General features: G+C 42.0%; 1 protein-coding gene across 2 annotated transcripts in view; it reads right to left on the bottom strand.

The window, feature by feature from the left end:
• Positions 1–5780, bottom strand: part of LOC117467679 (latent-transforming growth factor beta-binding protein 2-like) — an 87634-nt gene extending 81854 nt beyond the window's left edge. For both annotated transcript variants that reach the window (XM_034111484.1, XM_034111487.1), the window contains exons 1-2: positions 4905–5780; positions 2287–2360 (exon numbers count right to left, since the gene is read on the bottom strand). In XM_034111484.1, coding sequence (XP_033967375.1) covers positions 2287–2360; positions 4905–5374 — 544 coding nt within the window. In that variant the 5' untranslated portion in view covers positions 5375–5780. The remainder of the gene's footprint in view (positions 1–2286; positions 2361–4904) is intronic.
• Between the last annotated feature and the right edge of the window lie 16237 nt (positions 5781–22017).

Here is a 22017-nt window from a genome sequence, read left to right as displayed (position 1 = left end):
GCCTCCCTCTGCTCTTCATCTAAGCAAGACTACTTTTTTAGGAACAGATGTGAACCTGGGCTCAGCGGGCAATAAAGTATGACCCAAAAAACGAGATGCTCCATTCATCTTGAGCTTCGATCCTGTCTTCAAGTTAACAAATGGAAGTAACGCCAAGCTCACACTTGGCCAAACACAACGCTCATACACACTCCTTTGATTCTCAGCCACCATTAATAATAGTTGGGTAAAACGTCTGTCATAAAAACCTGCGAAGTTTCATCTTTACTTAAAATCATCAAGTTAACTAAAAGATAAATAAACATCGGCAGTCTAAACGCAATGTTCTGTTTTTAATCGATCAAAGCTTTGTATCTAAAAACCCTAGCTATTTTGAGCACATGGAATGCACTTCAATACAAAAACAAGTCTGCTAACCATCCATCCTGAAGCCGAAAACAGAGACAGTCAGCACCGAACCTGCCAGGACATGGGCAGGATGGAGGCTTCGGAGAGCCAGACAACAATCTCCGACCAGACCCACAGAGAATCAGACGTAGATGGTTTTATATCCACACTTCTAAAGACATGTAAGCGCACTCCCTGGACAACAAGTGATCCAATTCCTGCCATATATTTGCTATGAGCTAACCCAATTGAACAAGGAGGTATTGTTTGGAAGCCATAAGTGAGACACCCAATCCAGCAAGCAGCTGACACTTTTAATATTAGACATGACTTCAATCCCTTCAGCGAGAATTTCCTAGAAGCAGCTCAGCCATGATATGTTTTTACTTATGCTTCCAGACAACAGGTTTGTTCCTTTTACTTTCCCCCACTGTGAACATGTTTTCTCATGCTGCCATCGCCTAATAAAGCAGCCTGGGTCTCTGGTGGGGACGAAATAAAGATAGCCTGAGCCTGTTTTCCTCCATGGAGGTCTTCTACGTGGGGGCTTCCAGTCCCAGCTCCGGACTGGGGCCTTTGTGTTGGCACCTTGCCGGCCGTGAGGCTTCACTCAGCTGATGATAGCATAGCCTCCAGTCAGACCTGGGTGAGGGCCAAGCTGTAAGAGGGTCCAGATGGTTGGACAGACCCTGGCCTGCTTAAGATGCATTGCCTTGTTTAACACAGGCAGGTTAGACTGGACCAGATTAAAAGTATTTGCTCTTTTAATTTGAGTAGCCGCAGCTCCACGCTAGATGTAATTTACACCTTGGTAAGTGTGCCTTAAGCTGAGACTTGATAAAAAAATTAGGAGGATGCTTTGCACTGGAGAGAGGGGAAGGAGATGGGGCCAATCAGCTTGTTGTGTAATCGGCAGAAATGTGTGTCAACTGTGTGTGTGTGTGTGTGTGTGTGTGCTGTGTGTGTGTGTGTGTGTGTGTGTGTGTGAGGGGGATAATTAGCAAAGAGAGGTAGGCTTATAGCTAGCTAGCTGCTACATTGATAGATAGATGCCAGCTGCCGTGTGGCTTTTACTTTACTCATAAAACGTAAAGATAACTCTCTCTAAAAAAGCTGTTATTTAAGTCTGCAGCAACAATAGCGGTCGTAAACATGAAATTCAAATATCACATAAAAGACTACATTTAGTTCAAGCTGTAGTCATTTCTGTGCTGAATTGGAACCCGTCCTCCGACCCAAAATCAGATTTTTTGTTTTCAGCAGTGATCCAAAACAACAATCTACGCAATTTTGCATTGTTTTTTTTTAACTTGTAATGTGATAGACAATATTAAGTTAGGATAACAAAGCAGCATCGCTGGGTTCATTTAAAATCTGTGGAAAACCTGCAGTATGATGTGGTCGATTGTTCATTCTCTCACAGTATCTTTTAGTCCACTTTTTAATTATCTGGCAGTTAGGATATCCAATACTGCTGAGGTCAAATAAAAGAAGAAGCCGTTCCACCCATAATTAAGGGCTTCTGTCATAGAGCGAGCCAAGTGCTAATGATGGTAATTTCCATGCGGGGATCTAACATGAAAAGAAAAAGCATGGGGACAATAACACCCTAGGAAAACTTTCATTGGGCTATTCCACTTGACAGGACAGTCATTAGTGGCCATTTACTGAGTTATATGTTCAGTCTGTGTGAATAAGATTCTAAAGCCTCTGTCTGAGAAGTTTACTAGTTCAGAAAGCTCTAATATACATAATGCATGTCAGTGTGCTTGTGTGCTGCTTGCAGACCTTACAACCATGTGTGTCCTTAGTATGTAAATAATAAAATAGATATATTTCGTAGCTGAATAAAAGATTATTATTTCAAATGTAAATAGGACAATCAAGGTTTTTACTTACGTTTTATGCAGCGATTAGTTCCTGGTGCCAAAGCCCAGCCTGAGCAGCACTGCTGACCTCCACAGACATTAGGCCTGAAAGGAAGACAAATACAAAAAAAGGTGAATTAAGACTCTGACGGTACAGCTTCAAGCCTCCATAAATAACAAGGACATTTTAATAATCCATGGAGCAATAACATCAAATCTTTGCACGACAAGCTGATCTGGTTGCTAAGGCTGTTACAGTTACAGATCATTCCGTTGTGGCTTTCCTATTGATATGAACACTTTAGAGATTACACTATAATTGCATTTTATTTGATAAAAATGTCAGGGCAAGTCACGAAACCCTATCTGAACGAGGATCCACAAGTCCCTCTGTAATGCACGAGTCGAGTGAAAACAAAAACAGTTATCGGAGCCTTGAAGGGATTATGAGAGACACACGGGACATGAAAAGCACCCTGCATCTTCTATAAATCACTGAGCAAATGAGAGATGACAAGTTTTAAACAGTAAGAACTGCATTCTTTGCACTCTTTAATCCACACATTCAGCACGGGTCCATGTATCGCAGTGAGATAGATGAAAAAGCACCAGACCGCAAGAGCAACTTGAGGGCAACAGTCACCACTGGCAAGGATCTGTGCCCCGTCATCCTTTCCCAGGATACAGTAAGTGGATGTCTGACTCATGGTGATTTGAGAAGATAACGGGAATTGACTCATTGACCTCAGTTGGATTGGGCTCATTAGATACTGCAAGTCTTACTGGGGCGTCACAGGGATAACGTGCAGTTGTTTTGGGCCCTCTGGCAGGCTTAACTTTGTCATAAATCAAACACATCAGGCCAGGCCCGTGCCAAATACATCAGTCATCACATTCAAATTCCGTCAAGGGATATGTATGTAATGGAGAACGTTATACAACATCATTAGGATCCTGCCCCAGGTTAAAATGAAGATAAAACCATGTTCACACATAGTTATATTTGTATTTCAAACATGAGGCACAGGGTATAATTTCACCACTGAGATATCTCAATCATTCCACAACTGACAGGTGCACACATAAGGGAGTCATACTGAGTCAACATGTATGTAAAGGAGAGAAAAGTAAACCTGGTGCTTCCAGTGCCTCCGGGTCCACTAAATGAGTGATCTGAGTGGGAATTCAGAGAGGAAATGTGTCATGAAAACACTTTCTCTAACAAGTGGCGGGTGATTCATCTTAAGCGAATGAATCAATGTGTCACCGTTCAGATAATGTTCCCTGGAAGTTATGTAATGCCACCTTTATGTTTCTATAAAACTCAAAGAAGCCAATTCATTCAACACTTGAGAATGCTTTTTTTTTGGCAATGTTAAGCAAGGTAATAAAGCATGTCTGATTGAACACTACAGGCAGGACTTTACTTAATGCATTGCTTTAAATTGACAGCAACGCAATTCAACCATGCATGAGAACAACTGTCGGGTTGACGGATTGGCTAAGAAATGTTATTTTTAAGGTGTGATGGATCAGGGCATATTGACAGAGCACAATAAAACACAGTTATTTTGTGGACAGAGTAAATACAATATATAGGTACTGGAAAACATTCCCAATGTTATCAATGTTTAGGTTTAAGGCAGGTGAGTGCACATTATTTGTATGCCTAGATGGCACACCAATTGCCTTAATCATCCTCCGCATTAATTGGCAATATAAATAATCAATTTCCTAAAGGCAAGAGCCCATTTTATGACACACAAAAGAGATATTTTGTTTGTTTTTCAGTGTCTGCAACCCAAGGTGAGCCATTCAAATCCCCCTCTGATTATTATGTAAACCCTTTTTCCTCTGGTGTGTATCACGCTTTGTCCCTATGGAACAAAAAGGACTGGATACATGAAGGTTCATTTCACAAAAAGAAAAGAGCTTTAATGTGGAAACAACCCATCGTCCTGAGTTTAACAAAGACAACAAAATAGGGATTTGCAGCTTTGACAGAGGGCCATCTGAGAAACAGGTGTTTCTGATCACTAAGCAAATTTGCAAATGTTCACCAGCCAAGGCTCCGGTTGAACCACTAGCCACAGGCAAGAGAATAAAAGGGTGCACACATTGAAGTAGTCTATGCCATTCTCCTACTTTCATTTAAATATGCTGTAATGTGTAGTAATGGGAGGAAATGGTGATAATGCAGTGTTGCATTAGTGTCAAAATAGTTCATATATTCATATACATGTGCTGCTCATCATTATACACCTCCACTATCAGCCCAGTAATCAGCACAGTGTTTAACCTCAGCTATTATTACATGTCCTGCCATGACCCTGATAACTAAACACACACATTACAGTCATTTGTATACAGCTTTCACCTAATGCATTCCATCCACACAGCTTTGTATTGACATGGAGCACAACTTTGAAGCCCTTTTCTGCGGGTCATATGTTACATAATTACTTGGATTGCATTACAGGAAGAGATATTCTGCTTTAGTGGGCCACAACCACTTTACAGTAAACCACATGGACTCAGTAAAATAGGTCACACAGATTCCTAAAAAACTTCTGCCCATACAGTGAACGTGAATGGCTTGATAAAGCAAAGTAAACATGTTTTATATGAGCATTTGGCTTCCGTTCTTACCCAATAAGTCTCCTTGTGCTGGCAGAGCCGGTCTTGCTGCTCTGCCTCCGGTTCACTCCGCTCCTGTGCAGCGGGCTGCCCGGGTGTCTGGCGGTGCTCAGCGCACCATCCCGCGGCGCAGAGACGGGGTCTTCCCGGGAGACGCCTGCAGCATGAGCCGGTCCTGCTTTGGATGTGTTCCTGTCATCCCCGTGGGGTGATGTGCCCCTGGGAAGTCGGACAAGAGTCATTGACCGGCTGGTCCCAGGAGAAGTTTCACTGGATGGTTCCGGGGATGCATCGTCCTCTGGTTCCCTTGGCGAGTGACCTTGACTCCTCACCCGGGATTGCTGCTTGTTCGACACCGCCTGGGCTGCCCCTGCACCCTCTTTCCTCCCACCTGTTGTGTCCTTGTGACTGTCACTAATTTGCACCAGCGCAACAATCAAAAGCATCAAAACAACAAATCCTGCGCGGTCCATTTTCAGCATGAAACGTTTTGAAAGTACCGCGTAAAAAGGCAGATCGCGTTACAATTGTATTGAGAGCCACTAAAATGTGAGCAAATGAAATAAAAGCCCGCGATTAATCTACACGAGTTCAGCAAGACGACATCTTCTCCCAGGAATGAAAAAAGCCTGGATACCTCTTCATAATGCCCAGGTAAGAGATTGCGCAGTAATGTCTTCAGGTTGTCAAATCAGCACCTAACTACAGTCCAAAGTGAGAAACTCTAAGCTTTCCTTCCAGCAGTGAAAAACTATTATTTTAGGCAAACATTATTCCATCTGTTTTAGTTTATGTTAAACAAGAGAAAGAGGCTCAAAAGAGAGCAGCGTGCTGGCTTCAGGGCTGCTGAAGCTGTACTCCAAGTGAGAGAGTTTGAATCGTGCTCCCATGAATATCACCACCTCCTTGGATCTGAAGTCACCGGGAATTTTTGTAGGGATTGCATGCGCTTTCCAAGAAGAAACTCCCCCTTGTCGGCTGTATTGTTGCTTCACTCACGGCACCGCTCGGTCCATGTGCCCACACGCACTTTCTATGCCAAGTTACATCATGTTACTGAGCGTCTTTTCCTGTGATCCTTTTGAACAGGACTTTTGGAATTATCGTGAGTGCAGCGTTAATCGTTACCTTTCATTTAAATTTGAATTGGCATGCTATTACAATATCATAAAACTTCAGAAGCCAAATGTTTTTTTCCTGAATAATCCACAACACTGATTGCTGGATTATTTGAGTCAATGCATTCACTTTTATAATGACTTGAATTGATTGAGTGTAGAGTAATTGTGTCAATTTATCACATTGCCACAACACAGTGTGCACAGTTCAATTAATGCCGTGGTTCATCTTTTATAAATAACAGCGCATTGTGGCCATTTGCAAGTTTACAGACATGCTTTAAACCAGCAGTAAAATGTATGGGAAATCCCAAACTCAATCTGAAATCTTGGAAAACAGGTTATGTAACAGATCCCATTCATCTCCCCCTCTCATCCATGCTGCATCATCACTTTCCCTCCGATTGTCTGGAAACAACAGATTTCTCTTCTCCCATAAGATCTTAACCCAAAGAGTTGTCTCGCTCCTCTCATTCAACCCACAAGATGCACGCCTGTCTCTCTCATGAGTGGTCCCTGAGCACCATTACCACACACTGCACTGCCATCCAAAACAAACAGCAGTGGTAAGAAAGACTGTAGTCTGCTCATTCATTCTCCTTTCCTCTATAGCTTGGCCATACAAACCTCTTGAGATTTACCACTGAAACTTTGAAAAAGGTTATTGTACACTTAGAAGAGACTGTCTCCTTTCCTGTCAGATCACCAAGGAAACATCATGTCTGTGTGAATACTTGGGCTGAGCGCCACAGCTCCTCTTGCAGCCCATGAGAAACCTAATTAGAGAAGGAGGCTGCATTTGTCTTATGACTGTCCGAAAGTCTAACTCCACCCCCAGTCAGGTTTCCCTGCTGGTGTCGACGGCCCCCAAAGAAAAGATCGTGGCCAGTTGACCCCAGCATCCTAGAAGGTGAAATCCACAAATGTGTGGGTTGCTATCTGCTCAGTGACCTCTGTGAGTGAGCAGCTGGCTGCAGACCAACTGTTATAGCAGTGCTAAAGCCTCAGTCAGCATCTTAATCCGTTTTTGTATCTTCCTGTAAGGTTTTGTAGGTGGTTATTAAAAATGGTGGGCCGATGTAAGGCTGTAGCTTGGCAAATCAACTCGGGTCATCAAGACAAGCACATTTAAGATGTTCAAATGGATGTTAAAAACCACGATTAGTTACCAAAAAATTTATATTGTTACATCTCAGTTATTTGCTCATTACTGTTACTATGCGTGTGTTATCAGCTAAACTACAGCAGCCTTGTAATACATTACTTTAACAGGTGGGCAAACACACAGCAACATCTCTCTAGTAGGCTAATACAGTTTAACAGCCCGGCAAACTGTAGCGCCTCCAAAGAGATACATAAAAAAGACCCAAAATGTGAACACAACAACTTTCAGGAAAACCATTAGCATACTTAACGCTAGCTGGCTATTTCAACTGTTTATAAATTAGGGTAGGCAACTAGCTAACATATCTATCTCAGCTATTCATTAAAATAATGTTAGTTTATTTTTAACCTATTCATACAGTGGGCCAGGGGCAACCCTGCTGTTAGCTAACTACACGTAGCCTCAGAACTTGCTGCTATCTTGCTAACTTGTTTTCACCCACTAAAAATCAAAACAGCTCATGGGGTAAAAACAATACATATTTTGCTGCTTACCTGTAGTGCTATTCATAAGTGTAGGTTGATTTTGACGTGAGTTGCAGTGTGCTGGGAATATCAAATGAAGATATTTTTAAGCGGGTCCTTTTTTCTGGGAAGACATATTGCTAGTTTTTCGAAGACATGTCTTCAGCTGATCTCCAAAATTGGCCAACTCAAACCAAACCTAGCTGGATTGATACAGTCCTACACGAGAGGTTTGCATTTGAGTTTGTAAAAACTAGCAAGTGATCAGAGGTCTAAACCAGCTAGATAAAGTAGAGAATAAACAGTTTAAAGTATTACAAAGAAGTAAGTAAGTAAGTAAAACTTTATTTATATAGCACCCTTCTCAACACGGATGTACAAAGTGCTTTACAGTACAGTACACAGGATACAATTCACAATACAACTATAAAATGTAGAATAAAAGGCATAAAACGGCAGCAGGTAATACGTAGGATAAAACATACGACAAAACACCAATAAGAAAAAAAGAAAAAAAGAAGACAGCCACTAACTCACCTCCTCCGACGACCCAAAGGCCTGTCGGAAGAGGTGGGTCTTTAACTGCCCCTTAAAAATCTCTATTGAGGCCGAGGTTTTTATTATTTGGGGGAGTTTGTTCCAAAGCCTTGGGGCCACCGCCTCAAAGGCACGGTCACCCTTAGTCTTTAGCCTGGTTCGGGGCACCCTTAGGAGGCCTTGCTCAGAGGACCTCAGGGCCCGGTTTGTGCTGTGAGGGTGGATAAGGTCATTGATGTAGGCTGGGGCTTGGCCATGGAGAGCTCTATATGTGAAGACCAGTACTTTGAATTGGGTTCTGAGATGAACAGGGAGCCAGTGCAGGGCAGAAAGGATCGGAGTGATGTGGCATGTTTTTTTGGACCGAGTCAGTAATCTGAAAGGATCGGAGTGATGTGGCATGTTTTTTTGGACCGAGTCAGTAATCTGGCAAAGAAAAAACAGTAATAAACTGTAAAGGTTAGCATTGTTTTATTATTGTACTCCCATTGTGTTATTTAATATTGTAGTTATTGCCTGTACAGCACTTTGGTCAACTGAAGGTTGTTTTAAATGTGCTATATAAATAAATAAAGATTGAGATTGAGCATTGGATTGTTTGGCGAACTTGCATTTTTAACTCATATCTTTCTTAATTACTTGGGCTAGTCATCTGTCACTTACCCTTTGGTAACTGCAGAAATACCCCATGGGGCACAAGTACCCTTTGGTTTGGAACCACTGAAGGTCTGTGAAGCAGCTATCTGTGTTATGAAAGTGGGCCTTAACGTGGCCCAATTTGATACAATTTGCAGCATCTGGAGGAACTCTAGAATAAATACCAGGAGGATGTCTCTGGCTATAACCGACGCTTCTACACAAAGAGTCCTTTGAAAACTCTGGCATGACAACCAAGCCACTCCTATCATCGTTCAAATGCAGAGCAGAAATATAACAGCATTACACTGCATAGTTTTATACAAAGCAGGGTCATAGTAACAATAATAACATCCAAGCCTTGTAATTACACTGACGCAAACAACCTGCATGCATGTTTAATGAAGAAAACTCTAGGTGGATTTGATTTGTCTCCATACTATTTCCTAGATGGCTTTCCGTGCAAGGTACATGTTTTGAAGCTACTGAACACACACTCACTTCCAATGAATTCTACCAATGGGAACCAATTCTTCACGCTTACCTGTCAGCGTGAACATCCCAAGAGAGACACATTTGCATTCATTCACTGCATGGTCTTTGTTGAGTGAGTGAAGGGTCACAGTTCAAGTGTACCCATTAGAAAGCCAAACAGTATCATTACACTCAGACTGTATAGGGCTCTCATTAAAAGCAAGTATCAACGGAGAATTCTTAGCCTCGCCTCCAGAATTTTAAGTGATCTATGTGAATCGGTCTCTGTAATGAATTTCAATGGAGAGCACCAACAAGGAACGTCAATCTCTTCGTTAGCTACCTTTTGCCATTTGTATCAAAGCCCTCAGCACTCCTTCCTCTTTGCCCGGCAGCTAACATAATACTGACATTGTTCAGACTGGGCAGCAGTGAGAACCTGTGGGAAAACCTGAGCAAGAGAGGTTCATTTGGCAGAAAACCACTTTGTAAAAGCTGAAATTATGTGCTTTATTAATGTGGTTGTTTTTCATTGAACATGACAGCTTTTCTTTAGAAGGAATATTACAGCAAAAGCAAGTCCATTACGCTTCATAGCTTATTGAGCAGTGTACATAAAACAGGCATTCACGCAACAAGAGGAAACAGTTGAAGATATACAGGATAAATGTAATGCGCTTAGTCCAAGGACTGCAGGGTCTTTCCCAGCTTGTATGAATGAGGTGCTGTCAGCTGGGTAATAGAAGTAGGTCACATGGGCGTTATTTAAGACAGGCACTTCCACTTCGCCTTTCATGATATTCTTCAGACATTTTCTTTACATGGGTGTTGTGATGAGTGCCGGATGAAAAAAAGAGGGCTTCAGCCAAACTGTACATGCAAGCCTGGATCGTCTTTGTTATACATTACTGTCGAAAAAAGGGGAACATATATCAACTCCAACGCTACGTGTTCAAAAAGTGGATCCATCCAGAAACATGTTCAAGTCAGACATATTTTAGCACCATTGGCTAAGTTTCCGATGAATGTCTTAGTGCTGGCATTACATCCACTCTGCATTATTTCACAGCTGAGAGAGCGGCTCACTCATTTATGGGTGTGAGTAGTTAATTTAACAAAGGCTTTAAGCTCCCTGGGATGTCAGCACTAAAGGAAATTTGCAAGAAAAGTGTAACACAGATTAGATTAAGTACTTTCCTTTTTACAAATTTCCCTTTAGCCCCCTCTGAAAAGCCTCACTAGAGATCAAGCGGTTTTGACTTTTGTACAGAGATCATTATACATCATACATTACTGTAATATGTAATATATCGAATATAGATGGACTCCTAGCAGTAGAATAACCAACCTGATGCAAGCTGTATCAAATGAAGTAAAGCCTTATTTAAGAGGCCATCCTGGAGAAGACTAAATTAATCTTCCTATATTTTGTGTTTAGTTAATTTACTGAACAAGTATGGGATTTTATCAGCATGGTTTCCAGAGGTTTAAGATAAAGTAGAAAGGAGAGGTTTTGCCTGATTTGATGGGGGTGAATTCTCTTGTCTTTTTCCTGATGTTTTGGGTTAGTCAGCAGGGGCTCGTAGGACAGATTCTTTTTCTGCTGGTGCAACAAACAAGGCAACTTTAGTGGCAAATGAACCCCCGTGGAGCTGGTTCCCTAAATAGCTCTGCTCCCTGAATATTTGAACGGACACTGGTTCCCGAGATAGGAATTTAAGGACTATATCGATACAAAGGCAGATGCTACCCTCCTGCTTCCATCTAGGGACTAGAAATGCAAAAAGTAAACCATCTGTGTTATTTGAAATATGATCCGAGAAGCGGCATGGCAGTATAACTAAGAGATTTGATCATCATCCATTTCTCTCCCCCAGTCAACTCAAAGAGAAATGTGTTGGATCAAGGCAGCTGATTCAGATAGAAAGGGGAAGAGTCCTGTGGATTTGTATTACATTTTAGGGTTTATAATTTATTACTTTACAATGTGTTTGTCGATGGCAGCTTTGGTGGTCTTTTGAAATACAATTTCAACTCTGATCGGTTTGAAAATATATGGCTCATTTCTGCTAATGCTTTTTAAATCCACCACATCAGCCTCAAATGTTGTGTTGCGGTACTTCTGTCTCTTGAAGTTTGATTTAAAAGACCCTCCAATTAACAATACACAGGATGATGTCACACTACAGCATGATAAATGCCCCTAGAGTGGATTCAAGGGGTGGATCATGCTGGCAGCCAATTAGGTAAAATAATAACTTGCCATAACTTTCCAGAAAAAATATTTCCAAAAGATGTAGCCCTTCTAGTCATTAGAATAAATCATTTAAAAATCCATGAAATCAATCACAACATAAATCAACACTGGTAATGTCTAAATAAGTGTGGGATGTAGATTGTGCGCTTATACATGCTCTCTTATATTCTGAGTATGTAGATGCCATGTTTTCTTTGGCTCTTTGAAGAATTGACAAAAGAAAAAGCAGAAGGAGGGGTTAACGAGTGCAATAGATCATCTTGGCTTTATAACCGGAGCTTTCTTCTCCTCCCTTCCCTTTAAATTTTCCTGGCCCCTCACCCTCAATTCAGTGTGCCTCTCTAGCCCTTGGCCTGGGGCCTTGTGGGCTCCTGGTCCTCCTGGCAGTGACCTTGCCACAAGGCTCACTGGACCATCTTAACTGCTATTCATCATGATGGAGCGATAGATGGCAACACTCCCCGTTCAGCTTCATCCCCGTTAACGGTGTCTCCACCAACCGACCATGGAAAATCAAGGTCAAGCATTTTCCACATTAGCAGCTTTACCAGGAGGATAGAAACGGATATCTGCTCCAATTACCCAACATCCCTCCGTCCACCACAGGGAAAAACGGCTCCACACACTTATCTCCCCAAAAGTACTAACTGATGGCTCTATTCAGCACAGTTTCATAAGAGACAATGTGAGTGAATGATGCAGAGGTAATATTAGAAGGGATATTTCATAAATTGGGGCAAAGGTGAGACAGGAGCCTCTGAGTTAATGCCAACTGTCTGGCACCAAACTGCCAATGACTTTCCGTATAACCCGCTGTGTGCAGTTTACAGGCATGCAACTGGAGCAGTAAAGAGCCATAGGATTTACTGAAGCCTCTCTCGTCATATTGTAAAACAAATTCCCAGTTGTTGTTTTTTTTACCAGGTTAAGAGGCCACATTAGCTCTATTTCCTTGTTTTATGTCTAACTTTAACGAGTGTCATGCAGATCTTATAGAAGTGCTTTTATTCTTGAACCAGGACTTTTAAAAATACTGTTCACACTTGCAAGGAAAATGCTGTATACAACTCACTTAACTGCTTAATTGACTACAGAGGGTCACTCCTTTATTTTTAACCAATAACTTACAACAAAATAGCATATAATGATGATCATGTTGAAAGTAAAATATATTTTACTAATGACCCCGGGAAATTTACATTTGAATGTTTTATTAACTCTGTCTGCTTCAATTCACTGCTGGAAGTGTTTTATCTTTCTGTGTCTCTTAAACAGTGTTGTGGCACAGAAACTGACACTGAAAATCATCCCTCCACCCCACTCAACAGTCCAAACACTCGCAGGATAAAGGAAAGATTGACTAAGTTGTTTTGGTATTAGACTGCAGCCTGTTGAGTAATACAGGTTAAGGTCTGTTTACCTTTGCGGCTGGGAATGGATGATGCATAAGCCCCTTTTGCTGGTTGACTCATTAATGACACGTGCCTTCCAGCACATCAATTTGGTATGGTGCCGTGGTTTAGGTCAAAGTCATTGCTAGTTATGTTTTCAAGCAGTGTTCCTCTTCCTATAAGTAGTATTCATGTAACGTTCATGTTTAATAGCTGCTGGTCCTGCTGGATGGGCATCATGCTTGGTTAGCTGTGAGCCGAGAATCATGTGTTCCCTTCAGCAACAGTTAGATGAATGAAAAATCTTCTTTACTTCCCCCAATTAACAGTGATGGTTGAACACCAGAAAGTTATGATGCGATTTAACCCCCTGCATGAGGTCAATTTGACCTGAGTAGCTTCCTATTAAGCATGATAAATGTGTTATTTTTCAAGCCATTAAACCTTTTTCCCATAGTGCATTTTGTCCGAACAAACCATTGGCCTGCCATTACATACGTTCTGCTGACCGCAAGCGAGCTTTAAGGAGCAAAGGGATGACACAACAATTAGCAGAGATGACTTCAAAGTGTTTTCTGCCACAGGGTTTCGCTAATCATCAGTCACCAGTGTTGGGTGGGGATCCCTCCAGTGCGAGGGTCAATAGGGTAACACCAACACAGCACATAACTAAGACCAAACTTCAGTCCAGTTGCTACGAGGGCCATCAATGAAACCTTGTTATGACCATGAGATCTATGGGACAGGACTGAGGGGAAGAAAAAGGCGTGTGAGGTTCAGGGAGGACGCTTCTCTAACTGCGCTGACCTGTCTGTGAGAGCCCCCGGGCAGACAGACACCAAGGCCTCTGACAGATGTTCAAGGAAAAGTGCTCCATTCATCATGGCACTTTTGTGGAATTTCTTTGAACTGCTTTTATATAGTAGTTCAAAGAAATATATAGATTCAACAGTCATAGATAAATAATATGGATAGATGGATGTCTAGATTTTCCAAAATTGGAATTCCATGTCTGTTAAGTAAAGGATTTAGTTCCTGGAATTCTCCCATTCGCTGCCCCGCTCATAAATCACACCCTTGAGGGAGCTGTTAGAATGGATGTGTTATTGTGCAACACTGTATACAAGCCTAAACCACACCAGAGTGGGTCCACTGCACACACACATGTAAATTGGCAAGTTGACAATGGAGTGAGAAGTCATGGCAATGCAGGGTCTCACTCAGCCCATGTGGAACTGCCTTTTCCTCCCACTCTCTCAAGCCGCAGCAGTGGGGTTTATATCACCCAAGGCAAAATTGACAAGATGACAACGACAAAAGTATAAACAAAAAACAAAGCCAATACAACTGTTCTCTCCATCAGCTCACAAAAATGCATTTCCGCAACAGAAAAAGAAGAAGAATATCTTCTGTGGACTGTCTTTTGTTAACATTCCAGTTCAGTGTAATGTAAAAGTGTTTATACGACTCTACCCGGCCTGCTGGTACAGCTAAGTTTTATACTCAAGCGCTCCGTAGGGAGCAGGAAGAGAGGCCCCGTGTGTCCAGAGCCCCGTCTCCTGAGCAGCACTAAGCACTCAGCAGGCTTCAAGGGCGAATGTTCATTAGGGAGCCAAGTTTTAATAAGCCCGCAGACAGACATGCTGCTAAACAGCCTCAAGTGCCAGAAGAGGTGAGTTTACTTATCCTGCTTATCCTCGTGATTTCACATGGCATCATGAGCAACGCGTCCAGGTAGATGAACCAATGGTGGACCACTAAACATCATGTACCATCAGTTCGGGGAGAGACGTATGTGAAATACATTTAGCTTGTGGAATTGGTGTTGGATGGATTGAATTGCGACCTGTAGGTCAAGCACTTTATATTAAATTGACTAAAAGAATTGTAATTTTCCTTAAATTACGATCATTTTGAGTCTCTTGTGTGGAAGTTTAACATTTTTCATCTGGAAATGCTGAACATGAGCGTGGCATCAATCTTTTTATTTCACTCTTGGCAAGAAGGGAAAAGCATATTTCCTGAATGATTATTATATCATTATAAACTATTATATTATTATATAGCTGTCAAATCGATGTAATGGAGGAAAAAAGTTCCACATTTGTTTTTAGATGTAGTGTAGTAGGCTACAGGTAACATATAATCAGGGGAAACAGAGAAATATCTTTAAGTTGTACATAAGTATGGTATTTGAGTCAATGTACTTTCCACTACTGTGTTTCATATATTAAAACCAGAATGCAACTTTATTGTCTAGGGTTTCAACAATGGGAGCTTTGGTTTGCTCTCTATGACAAATGTTAGGAGAAAGGTTCGAGTAATATATAATAATGAACAATGAAGACACAAGAGCATATCAAGGTTGTCACTCTGTCATTATGGAGGAAATTAAGTCTGATAACTTACCCGGTGTTGTTCCTGTTATCTCAAAGTAATACCCACCCTCCATTCTTCATGGACAGTCTTGGCACAGTCCAGACCCGTGTTTATCTAAGCAAGAGGTAAATGACCAAATGAATAAAAACAGTATGACAGCTGACTGGAAAAATACATGATGACTGACATTACAATTATCGAGGGCTGTTAACAAAACGATAACGTCATAAAATTGTCCTTCAACTGTTTCTACTTTACTGCGTTGGCCTCGAGATAAGATAACCCAGAGAGGAATCAATCACAGTGCTTGTATATGAGGACTGCGTGGGATGTTTAGATAGCAACATTTGGCTTAAAATCTTGCACATTTTGTTCTGTACCAGGTCTTTTTGTGTTTGGAAATTGTCTTCGGGGCTGCAGGGGATTTAAAAATGGGCAAACGGAGATGGGTGTAATTGATACTAATAAACAACCAAGCCTTTGTTTGTTGTGTATAGATTGATCCAGAATACTTCCAGCATCTGTATGAAATATACAGATTCTGTTGTGTTCTAACAAAACAACAAAGTTAGAAGTGGTCTGTGATTTCATTAATAAAAGGCCTGGCTAATATTAGAGGCTGTGATTGTGGAATTTCATACTACTGTTTTCCATCACCCTATTGTTTTGATCTCAGCAATTATAATAATCATAGGCCTTCTTTGTAGATGACTTGCAGAGGGACCGACCATCTGTCCACCATTTAGCTTAAAGAATGATTCCCTGTTTGAAGCAAGAGTCAGATCTACTTATTAGATCACTGCGTCATCCCTTAAGTCTTAAGATGATGGATAGTGTTGTGTGGGGTCACTCAGCTTGTGTCTGAGCCCAAGCCACATCTGGAAGCAACCTGGGGGCTGTTAATCACAAGCTAAACACCAAATAGCTCCGTCTCCTTGTCACAAACACCCGGGAACTCCTCTAGTTGCATAACTGCCTTTGTTATGTCATTTCTGCACTTCGCAAAATGACAGAAAATGGAAGATTTTCATATTTATGTGGTGATAAATACATGGACTGGAAACTTAAGTGTTGGAAATTGGAAGTGTATTCCTGTGTAGCCTCCTTGGAGAGATCTTTCTGGGGGAAATCTTTGCTGACGTAATGTTTACTTTGCCACAAAAATCTTGCTGTTGCGTTCGCGAATGACTGCAAAAAGATCACAGATTCATTCAACGGATGGAAACTATATCAACCGCAGTCTGTGGACAATACTGGGCATCAGATGACATGTTTTACCTCCTTGTGGAGTAGTTGGCCTGTTCTGCAAAGGGAAAAGGCCTTTGAAATGATGATGGCGGTCTAGGATTGGAGTTTCCATCAGATCTGTGAATTATGTTTGGCTAATTGGCAGGAGTGCTGCTGGGAAAGAAACAAAGAGCAGGGGAAGGGGGGAGGACACACACAACATCTTAACAGCCAATCTCATTGACTATAATGACAGTGTGATGGCAGGTGATACGACGGATATCAAAGGTTGCTGTGTTTTCACGGCGCGGAAAGTGTCCCCAATGGGCCTTCTTCCCAGATCTCTGGGTTTGTCCAAATGAAGCAAACAAGTCACTGCATGTCAGCATGAATATCTATTTTCTTTGACTGACCTCCTGTCGGCCTTTCAAGCTATTTCCCTTTTGGATCTCGATCTGTAGTGTGTTTTACTTTGATGTTTCTGATGTAAACTGTAAAGCATAAATGCATCCTTTGTTTTCGTAATGCCACATGACTCTTATCTTTGCCTAATTGCTCACAAAGACCTCCATTAACTCCTCGCGCTTATAGCATAAAACCAGACACTCTTTTTATCTGAAAGTACTCAAAGAGAATGAGTCATATTTCTCATCATGTCAACAAATGTGTGAAGTCATGAGTTCAGAAAATGAGAAGAAGCAAAGGCTCTTTAAAGTCACATGCCTTAAAGTGCAGTTAAAAATACGTGTTTCTCTTCTGATATTCTTGTTGCAGCAGTGTGATGACCCTTGATAGGAGCTCCTCGTTTCCACGGGCCACCATTGAAAAGAAAAATATACAGGCACATCCTCGCATAGTTCACACTGAGCAAAGCACACACTCTCTGTCATGTCCGTGGCCTCTCTCATGTCCTCACTTGTCTTTTGCCTTTAACGTCGTCCCCAGGGTGTCCTGGATGGTATCCTCATCATCCCGTTGGGTGGCTGACACCCTCAAACAGGAAGAGACTCCTGCCATGACCCACAATGCTAACACAGAAAGCAGAGGGGCGCCTGGATGAGTTACATCATGTCCTTTTGGTCTGCCTAGCACCTGGAACCTGATAACTTTATTAGGCAGGGGGCTGCAGGAGAAACCATTTGTGGAAAATATCATGTCGTATAGCTTATTCCTCATGATTACATACACTGAATCTGACTTTTACATGCGGCCACGCCTGTCAAGAGAAATCATGTGAATCTGATATTCTTGAGAACATAGCTGAAAGGAAATCAGGCTGAAAACATGGAGTCTCTTCTTCAAACGGTTTAAGCGGCAGTCTGCCATTATCTAAACTGAGAGCTGGGCACGTTTTGGAAGCAGCGGCTGATAGGATGCAGTCAATCTTCCTGTCAGTCCGAACAGAGCCTCACCCTGTTCCCCTCTCTCACCGGGGTGGTCCCTCCTGTGCAGACCATCTCTATTAGAGATGACTTGGCAGCAAACAGGAATATGCTTCCCCTCAATCAGCACTTTCCAGCAGGTGTGCTTTACCTTTCCTTCTTTCATCCAGATCCCTAACGCATTGGTGCCTGGCAGTTCCTCTTGAGTATATTTAACAGTATGTATGGTGCCAGCCTACACTCTCACACACCAGCGTCTTCGAGCCAAGCTAAACGTGCACGAATTCAAAATCCTATTAACATCACCGACGTCTATAATGCTGCTGTCAAACAGTTTTCCTCCCAACAGATCAGACTTCACAGCGCAGTGAAGGTGGAGGTAATATGTGGCTCTGCTCTGTAAACACTCTGTAAGCTGGCCATTGCTGATCTGTACACAAAAGGGAGATGGCCAATGTGCAGGCCAGATGTGGCTACTATTGTTGTGGTTGCACGGCTGTGGTCAGTGAAACTCATTTCAAACCTCATTATCTAACTGGAGAAAGTATGAGTGAGTAAATTCCCCACTGAGGTGACACACTGTGTGATGACTTTCAGTTCAAAAGATAGTGCGGTGCATGTGGCCCAAACCACAGACCAACACAGTGGTTTATTCACAAATACTGAGGTTTAGGTATTGTAAGGGGGATGCTGTGGGATGCTTTAGGTCCAGCTTTGTTAGATTTGGGCAAAGCAGGAAGGTAACTTGGAAACAAAAACATATGAAAGAAACCATTGTACATGTCAATCACAAACACAAAGGCCAATCTATAGAAATGTCCATGCATTTAAGGTCACTTAAGGCTGCACAGACCCACAAACACAGCATACACTGAAAAACCGAATCGTTGACTTTAATTAAATGTATTATACACATTTCACATAACTGTATTGGGTTAGTTGAAGGCAATAATATTAAGTTTAATCTAATACTTTTTATTTAATATGAATATTATTTAATCGAACAAACCTAATACAATTATGTGAAATCTGAAATAATGCATTTAATAAAAGTCAACGTTTCAGATTTTCAGTGAACTGCACTGGAAAAACTGACTTTAATTAAATGTATTATGTCAACGAATTGAACATAATTGTGGTTACTGGAAAGCAATAATGTTAAGTTGAACCCAATATTTTATTTAAACTTAAAATGATGTGTCAATTGTTGACATAATACATTTAATTTTAGTCAATGCTTACATGTATGCCTACTCTGTTAGGCAGGATTTGCCCAGCATCATGGGTAATGCAGAGCTGGCTTGCAGTGCTGTGGTCGGAAAGAAGGCCAATGCCAGGCTCATTACCAACTAGTGCCAGCCAAGGCTTTGGCATTTTTCAAGACCCTCAGGGTGGCAAGCATTCCATCACGTCTTGCTTATTTTTCTATTTGTTTAACTGAGAGGGTGAGGATTAATGACAGTGACTTTGCCGCTGACCTTGTGACGCTAACCCATAGCTATGCAGCTTTTAATCACATCAGAAGAGGACTATGCTGTTCTTCTCCATGCTTCAGGAACATGCATGTACAGTTAAAGGGCTAATTTGACTTGGTGAAGTTTATGAGGAGAGAGGCAGACAAGACTCAGAGTCTACAGCCATGCCGTCTGCTCTGTGAGCTCAGGCACAGCTGTGTTTTGAACTAAATACTAGGCATACTGCTGCATGCTTATTTAGCAAGTAGCATGTAGTACAACTGAGATGTCAAATGTTTTGAAGATATTTGTTCATTAACCACCCTATTTGACAAATTGAAATGCTGACCTTATGATGACACTAGATGAAACATTAAGAGACATTCACATCTGGAACAAAAACACAGGGCAATCCATTGTGCTACAGAAAAAGTCAAGGGGTGATTCCAAAGTGATCAAACTTCATCCTCTGGGAACAATGAATGTCTGCACAAAATGTGGCTGGCCCACCTGATACATGTTGAGACATTTCAGAGGATAGGTAAAAGCCTTGATTGGCAGGTAGTGCTCCAGGAAAGTTCAAGGGATTACCAAAGTCAGTGGGATTCATACTCGGGGGATGTCTGGAGAAACTTTCATGGCATGAAACAGAGATGTTCAGTCTGGATCAAAATGACTTTACATTGCCATCCCATGAGCCATGCCGCATTCTAGTCTAAAACACTTTTCTGCACTTACAGAAGGACATCAGTATGAATGTCACATCATAGCCTTTTCACAAGTGCTATGGTAACAACCACACTGACAACAAGGGCGAGGCGGCTCAGAGGTGATTGTCAAACAGCGGGACAGTCTGCATTAGAGGCACTGTCTTTACAGAGGACTGAAATGTTTCCCGACACACCGAATATAAACCAGCTGCACTTCCCAGCAGGACAACTAACCCCATGAATCAATAGCCTCTCTCCGACATCATATAAAACACAGACAGCCATGAGCTAGGGGACACTTAATCTCCACGCTTGCAGTTTTTCAAGAGCACTTGCAGCTCTAAGCTACTGCTTGTCTCTGACCTCAGCTGTACGCGTGGACGTTTATATCATTTCCAAAACATGTGTTGGCAGATCTTCTTCTGATAGAGGAATGCATTTTAATGAAGCCGTTTCATCTATGGTCGGCTGCTCGCGGATGTCGTTCAGTGGTGGACTCGCATCATCTCGGCTCGGGTGTTGAGAGCCATGTCTCAGCACTTAAATCTCAGGGGATTGATAGGAGGAAAATATGTAAAATATCAAGAGATGAGTGGAAATTCTCTTTAATCAGCAGCAGTATCTCATTGATACATTCCTTTGCTGCACTTCGTTGCCAAACCGTTTTCATCGCTGTGATTTGCATTTCTCACAGCTGTTTTCTGGGTAAACCTCAACAATGCTGACTGCAGAGCCACACTGTCACCATTCATAAAAGGGACTTACACTGAACAAAAATATAAATGCAACACTTTTGTTTTTGCTCCCATTTTTCATGAGATGAACTCAAAGATCTAAAACATTTTCTATATACACAAAATAACCATTTCTCTCAAATATTGTTCACAAATTTGAAAAGATCTGTGATAGTGAGCACTTCTCCTTTGCCGAGATAATCCATCCCACCTCACAGGTGTGGCATATCAAGATGCTGATTAGACAGCATGATTATTGCACAGGTGTGCCTTAGGCTGGCCACAATAAAAGGCCACTCTGAAACGTGCAGTTTTGCTTTATTGGGGGGGTCCGACAACCAGTCAGTATCTGGTGTGACCACCATTTGCCTCACGCAGTGCAACACATCTCCTTCGCATAGAGTTGATCAGGTTGTTAATTGTGGCCTGTGGAATGTTGGTAAGTAAGTAAGTAAAACTTTATTTATATAGCACCCTTCTCAACATGGATGTACAAAGTGCTTTACAGTACAGTACACAGGACACAATTCACAGTACAACTATAAAATGTAGAATAAAAGGCATAAAACGGCAGCAGGTAATACATAGGATAAAACATACGACAAAACACCCATAATAAAAAAAGAAAAAAAGAAGACAGCCACTAACTCACCTCCTCCGACGACCCAAAGGCCTGTCGGAAGAGGTGGGTCTTTAACTGCCCCTTAAAAATCTCTATTGAGGCCGAGGTTTTTATTATTTGGGGGAGTTTGTTCCAAAGCCTTGGGGCCACCGCCTCAAAGGCACGGTCACCCTTAGTCTTTAGCCTGGTTTGGGGCACCCTTAGGAGGCCTTGCTCAGAGGACCTCAGGGCCCGGGTTGTGATGTGCGGGTGAATAAGGTCATTGATGTAGGCTGGGGCTTGGCCATGGACGGCTCTATATGTGAAGACCAGTACTTTGAATTAGGTTCTGAGATGGACAGGGAGCCAGTGCAGGGCAGAAAGGATCGGAGTGATGTGGCATGTTTTTTTGGACCGAGTCAGTAATCTGGCTGCAGCGTTTTGGATCTGTTGTAACCGGGTCCACTCCTCTTCAATGGCTGTGCGAAGTTGCTGGATATTGGCAGGAACTGGAACACGCTGTCGTATACGCCGATCCAGAGCATCCCAAACATGCTCAATGGGTGACATGTCCGGTGACGAGTATGCTGGCCATG

The sequence above is a fragment of the Pseudochaenichthys georgianus genome, chromosome 22 (genome assembly GCF_902827115.2).
Source record: "Pseudochaenichthys georgianus chromosome 22, fPseGeo1.2, whole genome shotgun sequence".
In the NCBI taxonomy this organism is placed as follows: Eukaryota; Metazoa; Chordata; class Actinopteri; order Perciformes; family Channichthyidae; genus Pseudochaenichthys; species Pseudochaenichthys georgianus.
The sequence above is the reverse complement of the archived record's forward strand: the minus strand, read 5'-3'. Positions and strand labels throughout refer to the sequence as shown.